Source organism: Salvia hispanica, chromosome 4 (assembly GCF_029641045.1).
Source record: "Salvia hispanica isolate PSC_SH4W2 chromosome 4, Shi_PSC_v1, whole genome shotgun sequence".
In the NCBI taxonomy this organism is placed as follows: Eukaryota; Viridiplantae; Streptophyta; class Magnoliopsida; order Lamiales; family Lamiaceae; genus Salvia; species Salvia hispanica.
The window spans coordinates 23,818,893-23,828,773 of record NC_142695.1 but is presented as its reverse complement, the minus strand read 5'-3'; the positions used below and the strand labels follow the sequence as shown (position 1 = coordinate 23,828,773).

Sequence of the window (9,881 nt, the reverse complement as noted above, 5' to 3'; positions counted from 1 at the left end):
TGTTTTTGTTATGAGCAATACTGATTTCTTTGGATAAACTATACGCACAAAATGTTTTATTAAGTTATACTCCATATTGGTTTTGTAATGAGTATACGCACAAAATGTTTTATTAAGTTATACTCCATATAGGTTTTGTAATGAGTATGAAAGTGAGGTTCATTAATAATAAAAAAAAAATAATAATTGGACAACATTTTACAAATTGACCAAAATAGCAAAACTAGATAATATTTCACGGACAAAAAGAGTACAATTTATAAAATACTTTATATAAATTAAATTAAATTAAATTAAATTTAAATTTATAAAATATTTTACCCATATGTTTTACCAATAATAAAACTTAAATTTGTGAATATTTTATAAATTCTAATTTTATTTAATTTTTATTGTAAGTAAAAAAATACTCATATTTTATAAATTTTAAAATTTATTTTTATTTTACGTACAAAAATATTTTATAAATTTTAATACTCCATTTTTTATTATATGTATTAAAATATTTTTATGAGTATTAATTTGTTTTAATATAGATAAAAAAAATATTTTATAAATTTTAATATTGAATTAGTTAAGTTAATCGGTTAATTAGAATTTTAATTGAGTCACTAATTTAATCAAATTACGTTTGACCTTTAAATTTAATGAAAGATGTTAACTTTGGACCAAAACATATTGTTTGGGACAAAAAAGTAGTAACAAACTTAATGTAAAAGACCAAAAATTTTTTTAGAGCAAATGTTAGTCTTTTAAACTTTGGCAGGGGTTAAAAGTTAAGGAAAGAACGAAGAAGGCACTATTCTTCATCATTCTCCCATGTTTGGCAGTTCATTCCGTTATCGGCAGACCCAGTAGAAGATTGTCGGTTTCAAGCGAAGTAAGATAATTTTCGGAGTTTGAGACAAAACACTAACAAGGGAATATGGTGGTATAAGGTTTTCTCCATTTGTGAGAAATCTTGAAAACAAGATTTCTCCCGAATTTGTCATCTCAGTTCTCCAACTGTACTCACAGTACGACGGCAAATCCACCCCAAAAACACGCAATGTTACTGCCGATTTGAACATTCCGATACAAGTACGTCGATGGCTTTGACGGCAAAATTTCCCCAGATGAAGTGCATCAAATTGAATTTAATCCGACAGAGTCTACTCAACGCACTTAGAATTCAATTTGATGTTTGATAATAAGGGGGTATTAGTTGTTGTAGTGTTGATAATGTATTTTTTTATTTGTTTTGTGAAAGTTCAAGGAATTGATCTGATTGTGCGAAAATATTACCTCGACGCAGGGGGACTTGCTTTGCTGGTCAGGCAAACCTTGATCCCTCAGGTTATGACAACGGGCATTTCATAAGGATTTTTGGACATGAATTCCTCATAGTTTAAGCACATGTTACTACTTCGATTTTGTGCAAAGAATGTCGAGAATGGATACCATTGTATTTGTAGTTCTTACCATTTGTAACGGTGAGATTCGATATGTTTGTGTTTCCGAGACAATTGTGTGTAGGCATAGTTTGAGCTGTTATTTTGGACGACCATGTCATTTTTCCTTTTGCTTGTTCAATGTGTGGGGGAGGAATTTTTTTTTTTTTTTCTGTTTCTTCATGAGCAAGCAAGAAAGGAGTAGGCCTTGCTTGGAATTGGGATGACATGTGTGTACAATGAACGAGTTTATATGGAGGGAGAATGAGAGGGAGGATGGCGCCAAAGTCAATGAATGTAGCCCCCATTTTTGTTTGGTGAAGGATGAGCATGGGTATATGATAATTTCATGGGCCAAAGTCAGGGACATCATTGTCATTCCACTAATTATCCACATCTGGAAAATTATTAGTAAAATTCATCCATCAAACATCCGATAATATGGTTTCTTAATTTGGCTAAATTCTACCAAACAACATAAACTATTGGAAAAGAATATCCAACGATATATGAAAAGTTTCATATACGTAAACCCAAGAAAATACTATCAGTGAACCAATCGCACCCTTAGTCTCTTAACCTTTAGTCATATTGTTTTTTTAACTTTAGTCTTACATTTAAGTTAATATATGATTAGTGTTTCAAATTAGTACGTTCAGTTAAAAATCATTAATATCATTACATTTTCTTATTTTTCATCATATTCACTCTATATCCCTAATTTGTTAGTACTAAATATATAAGTTCATGTTGAAAAATTAGAATATCTGAAGTTTACTAGCTATGGCGTGATGAGAAAAGAAAAACATCAATTTTCATAATGCTTAACTATTTTTTATGATTTTGCTATTATATACCAAAACTTATTAAAAAAAAATTCACCAACGTGAAATAGTACGATTTGATATTTTTGTTTTTCTCTCAACACCTAATTTTTGCAAGTGATGACATATGATATGATTTATTTGAAGATTTCAAAATCATTCTGAACGTTAAAAATATTGAAAATATAAAATTAATCAAATGTCACAACCAAACATTCCCTTGATATGGCTAAAGATGAATGAGAGTTAGTAGTTAGTTCAAATGTTGCTTTCTAGCTTGGGCACCTAGTTTGTTATCGGTTTTTGTCGTGATATTATATAAAGAAATTAATATCATGTGAATAGGATGAAAAATGTAAGCAATAATTTTGGAATGAATATGGTGAAGATTAAGAAAAAGTAATGGTGTTAGTAATTTTTGATGAAGTGTACTAATTTAAAATATTAACCATGAACTATCAAACTTAAGCCAAAAATTTTATATTATTGAGTATTTTTAAAGTGTTATTGACATAAAAAATTAATGTATTTTTTTTATCATAATTGTAGCTGGTGTATTTTTTTGCTACGTTCAAACTTCATGTATGTTAAGTTGTCAAACAAAAACATCACATAGGATTAATTTTGCCGAAAAGTTTAATTATGATAAATTTACTAATGTATATATATATATTTTTTGATTATGGCAGACTCAGTAACTATTTTTCACGCTGATTCGTAAGCACCTCAAAGAGTGGAACGATTTGCCCAAGAATTTAAAGCTGCTCCATACCCCTGATAATTTGGTCAAGGATGGACGAGTCTCATTCCATTCGACCACTCTCCTTTGGTTAATGTATTTTTTTAATTATTAACTCTTAGGTTTATATTACATTCGTCCTCAAAAAATATACTACTAGTTTTACGATTTAGGGTCATCCCCAAAAATTAGAAAAAATCTAAATATAGAAAGTTTTTAACCAATTATATACCAATAATAATGTGGATCCCATAATCCACTAACACTATTTTCACTATTTTTTTCCTCTCTTTTTTTCTTAGTACTTTTTTTCATCTTTCTCTTACTTTAACAATTGTAGCTTAAAACCCGTGTCATATACAAGTTGTCTATTTTTGAGAGACGGAGGGAGTATTTATTTGCATTATATAAAAAATACTACTCTCTCCGTGTCATAATAGTGGAGTCATTTTGCTATTTCGTTACATTCCATAGTAGTGGAGTCATTTCCCTTTTTAGTAAAAGTCAACACGTTTCTTCTCACTTACTTTACTCTCTCTTACTTTATTCTCTCTTCATCTTCTACTATTTTAATATCCTACTTTATTCTTCATTTACTTAACTCACTTAACACATTTTTTCTCAAATTGCGTGCCGAAAAGAAACGTCTCCACTACTGTTGAACAAATGGAGTACTATTGTTAGAGCATCCGCACCACAGCCGCCACGAAGAGTTGTGCTCGTGCTGACGGCACGGCACACGACAAGCTCGAAGTTGTGCTCATGCTGACGTCACAAGCTTGCTTTTGCAGGTGAGCATTGCTTGGTGGAACGGACCGACGCGCCCAACCCACGTGGCGGGCGAGCGTCTTTTTAATGTAGTTTTATTTTTTTTAAATTCACACAAAATCTGGGGAAAAAAAACTTCCCAAAATAGAGCCGTTTTATGACCCTTTTTAAAAAAAAATCATTTTTTTCCATCAGCGCCTGAGAGGATAGAAATAAGAACATTGATGCGTGAGACCACTGCCCACCTCCAACCACATGAAGATCTAATAGAACATATTTGGTAAAAATTCGATAACGAGTAGTCTGTTCCACTAAAATTTGAATTCATCGACTTGTATTTTTAATATTTATGATTATGCAATTTAAAATTTTTAGGATATAAATGATATAATTTTAAATTTTTAGAAATTTGCAATGTTATTTCGAGTTTTATAATGAAATTTTATAATTAATGAAATGTTTTTGGAAATTTATATTTTTATATTAAATAATTGAGCATTGAGACTCGTGAATTATAAGTGAGCCATTTTTCTTCTTAAAAAAAAATTTATTTTTCTTATTTTATTATTCTCTTACTTTATTCTATCTTTATTTCTCTACCTTCTCTCTTATACTTTACTTTTTCTATTTTAACTTTTTAAATATCAATTCTTTAAATTTTGTGGAAAAAAAAAAGTTTTGTTTATTTAGAGTGAAGGGAATAAAATTTTGGGACTAGCTAAAAGCGAAAAATAAAAGATAAAAATACGTGTGCATAAACAGAGAAAACATGTTTCTATCGACGTGGATGCTATAGTCGTAATCTGGCTTTGAATATTCCATAGAAATCATATGGTTATGGTTGTAGATTCAATAAAATGACGAAATGATGACAACATTTGATCATTATCATGACTCACTTGTTTCTATCTTCCAATTTCTCTTTCCTTCTTCAAACATTCTAAATTCATCATTCCAATCTTCATCCCAACCCCACACTTACCGATTTTTCCGATTCAACGAAGCAAATATGTGGCCAAAAGGAGATGAAGAAGCCGATATCGATCGCCTGCCTGTCGATTTATTGGCGCATATATTCTCTCTCCTCACTTCCTTCAAAGATCTGGCTCAGTAAGCTCATTCAATTTTGATTTTCCACTTCGTTTTCCGAATCGCGGTTACGTATTTTATTTTGTGTTTGTACGGCGCAGGAGCAGCGGCGTGTGCAGGAAATGGAGACAGGGGGTGAAGGAATCCCTGGCTCGGAAGGAATCGTTGAGTTTCTCCGGCTGGAAAACGGATGACGACTCCACCACTCGCCTCGTTCAGCTGGCCTATAGCCTCAAGGACCTCGACATGTACTGTTTTTCAATTCCTAATTTACACGCACGCTGTGTTTGTTTTTATGCGTATTTCAGTATTTGCTCTTTTGGTTGATTTTTTTTGTGAACAAGTAGTCGTCTAGGGTTTGATATTAGGTGTTTTATTAGTACGAAACTATATTTGTTGGTATCAATTTGGATGAATCGTAGTGTTTTCGGAATGTTGTTGTGTTGGAATAGAATTAGAGTATGATCATTAAATTCAATCAAGCTTCTTCTGTTTTTGGTGATGCAAAATTGTTATAGATTGAAAGGAAGCCTCACGGAGAAATTATGTTGGCGAAATTTAAGTGCTATACTAAGTCTCTGCTTTTGCAATGCTCTGATTTGTGTATAGATCTTTGTTGTTGATTTAGAATCATTTTCTGTCTTATTAATTGAAATCACATAATTTTGTTAATATAGAAGAGAGCGGCTATGGTCTCTGTGTTTGCTTCTTGTGCTAATTTGCTATGGAAATTATAGATCAAGGAGCCGATGGGGCTGCCAAATTACTGATCACGGGCTGAAGCAGTTATCCACGGCGAAATGTATTGGCAATCTCTCTTCGATTTCTCTGTGGGGTTCGACAGGAATCACAGACATAGGAGTTGTGCAAATGGTATACCGTTGCTATTTCCTCTTTTCTTGTTTGCATATGAAGGTATCATTCGTAGTTAAAACAAATAATGGACCATTGATGAAGAGTAAGAGTGCCATTATTTAACTCTTTACAATAATAACTATGAATCATGTAGAGAACTTCATTGCCCTTACTCTATCTTGTTGAGTTCTTATACGCAACCTAGAATTCCCACCACCATCCTTTTTGAGCCAGTGCTGATTCACACATTGTTTCTCCTGCAGATTTCTAGAGCAACTTCACTGCATCACCTGAACATTGGTGGTACGTTTATCACAGACGTGTCCCTTTTCGCCATTGCAGATAGCTGTCCTCATCTCAAGGTACATCTCATCTTAGAGAAACATGATTCTGATCTATTATACATAAAATTAATGCCTAGAGTCTACTTAATGAAGTAAGAGGTCTCATCATTCTGATAATCGTTCGAAGCTTAGATGTTGTGATTTCTCCATCCAGACTATCATCTTGTGGGGTTGTCGTCATGTAACTGAGGACGGGCTTCTAGCTCTTGTCAATAAGTGCCGTAAACTTGAGTCCATAAACGTGTGGGGAATGAGGGTTCCTTTAGACTGCTTCATCGGCCTACTTACTATCAGCCCGGCCCTTCAAATACAGCCTAAAGGGATAGCGATACATGACGAAACACTTCATGCTTGGCCTGTCTATTGATGATTACATACAACTGCATTCTGCTTCTCAAACTCCATTAATGGTGAAATATCTCTGGATTTATTGATATGAATAAAAAAACATGATTCTTCCTTCAATTGATGAAGAAAAGATTGCTTGTATCTATCTTTGTATGTATCGATTGCTTTTGTTATATGTTATTTGTGATTTGCTTTGTGAAATGTCATTAAATTGTAAAGAACTTTGAAACTTGTATAGTATTCAATTCATCGCATTGCTTTTGTACTGATGAAACCTTTTTCCTAGGTCAAGAGCTGCTCAAATTATTAAAATATGAGTTGTAGAGCTAGAAAATTTTTGGTTGCTTGTAATCGATAAGTTGCTTAGATGGATGAATACGTTGACTATCCGTGATAGAAGTGGAATAATTGAATGTTTAATTTAATGAATGGGCAAGTTCAAAGCGTAATAAATTGGACATTTTATTTTAAAGGTATGAGTCATGTTGTCATATAAATACTGTTTCAAACCTTCCCTAGAGTGGAAGGAACAGGTTTTCTACTACCAAAATATTCTCAATCTAGTCAATTTCGTATTTACTACTACTACTACAAAATAATTCTTTATGCACGAATTGACAAAGTTATGCTTTTTTTTTAATAATCCTTATACTATTGTTTATCCATTTTAATATTCACTTCGAATTGTCAGCTAGCAAAAAATACCTGTCTGCGCAATCCAGAACAATTTGGATATAGGTTCTTTCATAATTCAAAAAGATTCAATTTGGATCTGGTTGGGCTCTGTTTTTTCAGTTTCGGGTTAGCCCAGCTCAGCCTTGCCTTTGTATTGTTAAGATACATATAAAAAAAGACATTCTTCTTGAATACGAATACTTTTATTTAATTGTGGTTATTTAATTGTTGATGTGTTAAACTTAATGAAATATTAATAATATTATAAAGCATTTTCTTAAATTAGTTTAACAAGTGTAAATTGTCCATATTTCAAAACAGATTATTATCTGGTTAAATAAAAATTAAACGAACTAAGTTCAGATTTATTAATAAGTCATATACATAACTTTCAATTTTTTTCTGTTTTTTCCTCCAATTTTTGAAATATAAATACATGAACTTTGAATTTTTATGTTTTTCCTCCGATTAAGAGTTCCGATCAAATTGAAGTTGATGTAGAAAATACATATTATTTTATTATCTACATGACAAAAAATGAGAATAAAGAAAATATGACATGGATAAAAAGAAAACCTTAGTCATTTGTCATCTCTTTACCGTTGGTTTTCTCACCCTTTCACCATTACTTCTCTCAATATTTTTCCTCGCCTTGGACGATGACAATAACTTTAAATGGTGGATAGAATTTTCGGTGGTCCCAAGTCATCCAAATCTTCTAGAGAAAAGTGGCATAGGTAAGTTATGTGATCAATATTTAAACTATGTTTTGGTAGGGTTTAGTGATTTTCTTATTCTTTTGTTGGGAGATGCTTACTCTGTTTGATAATATATGTAAAAAGGACTTATTATTACTTGCTACTCCCTCCGTCCACCATTAGAAGTCCTATTTCATGGCGGCACGAGTTTTAAGAAATGTTAAGAAAAGTTGGTAGAAAAAAGTTAGTGGAATTGGGGTCCCACTTGTATAAATTACTTTTAAATGAAATCTGAGTGAAATGAGTTAGTGAAAGGTGGGACCCTGTTACCATTTATGGTAAAATTGAGCCGGGACTCCTATTCATGGACGGACTAAAATGGAAAAACGGGACTCCAATTCGTGGACGGGAGGGAGTATTTTTTAAATTGTGGTACTCCAAACACATGCCCAATTTATATTAAGACCATAGTTATTTGATGGAAAAGTAAAGTTGACATATAAAATGGATTGCCAAAAGTTCTTGAGTGTGTTTAGATTGCGACCAAACTTTAGCGTGAAGGATTAAGCAATGAAAATTGTACAAAGATATGCAAGTGAAGTCAATAAAAATAGACCTTACAAAGCTGAGGTCATTGCTGCAGACCTCTTAAGAGGATCAATTGAAGAACATTATGGCTTACTCAAAAGTTACATAGCTGAACTAAGAAAATTTGATGAAGGGCTGATTTGATTTGCTTTTGGGAAATGGGGATGTTTTTGGACTACATAGGCTTTAGTTCGCTAGTGAAAGACTTCAAGATGAATTGCAGGCCTCTGATTGCACTTCATGGCTACTTTTTAAAGACTTTCTTTGGTGGAAATATATTTAATTGCTTGGGCTATAGTTGAGATAGATAATGAGCAATGTTGGATATGGTTTCTAAGAGCATCTCCAAGGGGAGAGGTACATGGTGAGGTAAAGTCTCATAACTACTATATTTTCTTTCTTTTCATTAAAAACCCTTCAAGGGGGAAGAGTAGAATGTAGTATCCCTTTTCCCATTTTAAAGAGGTATCTTTACTTCTCCATCAAATGAGGAGTAAAATCTTATACCTACCATATTTAACTTCTTTTTTCATGAAAAATGATTTATGTTTTGGAATGCATCTTGTACTATTTTTTTTATTTTAGAAAATAACTTACCTTTTAACTTTGGAGTTTGTTACTTTTTGGAAGAGTATATTTCCCTTTTGAGAAGGTAAATAGATGATATACCTTTTTTATACATCTTCTCTATGCTCTAAGGTGTCTCATTGAGGATCTTAAAATAGCAGATGGAGCGGGATGGACATTCATTAGTGATCAACAAAAGGTATACGTTTATGATTTATTTCCAGTGATAGGAAGAGTGCATGGTCGACCCAAGAAAAAGGGAAGAAGAACACATGAGGAAAAATATCCTAAATTTCCTAAAAAAAAGGAGTGAAATGCAAATGACTTGCCAAAACTGTCACCAACAAGGGCACACTGTAAGGGTTGCAAGAACAATCGAGTTAAAAAAAACACTTAAGGAAAAGGTAGTGATGTTTCCTCTAATACCTTTATATAACTATATTAATAGCTATATTTCTATATGATTCACTGGGGTAAAGGGGAAGGCATGCAAAGAAAAGTACACAATAAAATAGCTTAGCAGGCTCGAGCCAAGGAACACAAAAATTTGTCAAGTGAGGGTATATCGATTAAACTTAAAGTTGTTTTGTTAAATCTCATTTTTTAAAAATTTATGTCTGTCATAATGTATACTCCCTCGTCTTTGAAATTTTGTCACATTTTTCCATTTCCATCATTTCCACAAAATTTGTCACATTTCACTTTTTACCATTTTTAGTAGTGGGTCTCAAATTCCATTAACCCATTCCACTCACATTTTATTATAAAACTAATACTTTAAAAGTAGGACTCACGTCCTACCAACTTTTTCAACCCACTTACCATTACATTTCTTAAAACCCGTGTTCGGTCAAACTGAGACAATATTTAAGGGGCGGAGGGAGTATTAATCAGATGTCTTCTCACAATAAGGTAACGTATGTGACCAAGGAGATTCTAAGAATGTCAAGATCAAG

The 9,881-nt window shown here is 32.4% G+C and overlaps 1 protein-coding gene across 2 annotated transcripts; it reads left to right on the top strand.

The window, feature by feature from the left end:
• Positions 1 to 4,625: 4,625 nt before the first annotated feature.
• LOC125192279 (F-box/RNI-like superfamily protein) lies at positions 4,626 to 6,651 on the top strand. Of its 2 annotated transcripts, none has more exons than XM_048089810.2 (5): positions 4,626 to 4,871; positions 4,952 to 5,098; positions 5,588 to 5,723; positions 5,969 to 6,067; positions 6,182 to 6,320. In XM_048089810.2, exons 1-5 carry the CDS (start codon positions 4,627 to 4,629, stop codon positions 6,188 to 6,190), a joined length of 636 nt encoding a protein of 211 aa, XP_047945767.2. In that variant the 5' UTR covers position 4,626; the 3' UTR covers positions 6,191 to 6,320. The 2 variants fall into 2 exon arrangements, with proteins under 2 accessions (XP_047945767.2, XP_047945765.2); XM_048089808.2 differs by having other exon boundaries at positions 4,633 to 4,871; positions 6,204 to 6,651.
• The last annotated feature ends 3,230 nt before the right edge of the window (positions 6,652 to 9,881 follow it).

Coding starts and splice junctions, on each gene's coding strand:
- LOC125192279 (XM_048089808.2), top strand. CDS start 4,771: ATGTGGCCAAAAGGAGATGAAGAAGCCGATATCGATCGCCTGCCTGTC. Junction 4,872..4,951: donor TCCTTCAAAGATCTGGCTCA/GTAAGCTCATTC, acceptor TGTACGGCGCAG/GAGCAGCGGCGTGTGCAGGA. Junction 5,099..5,587: donor AGCCTCAAGGACCTCGACAT/GTACTGTTTTTC, acceptor TGGAAATTATAG/ATCAAGGAGCCGATGGGGCT.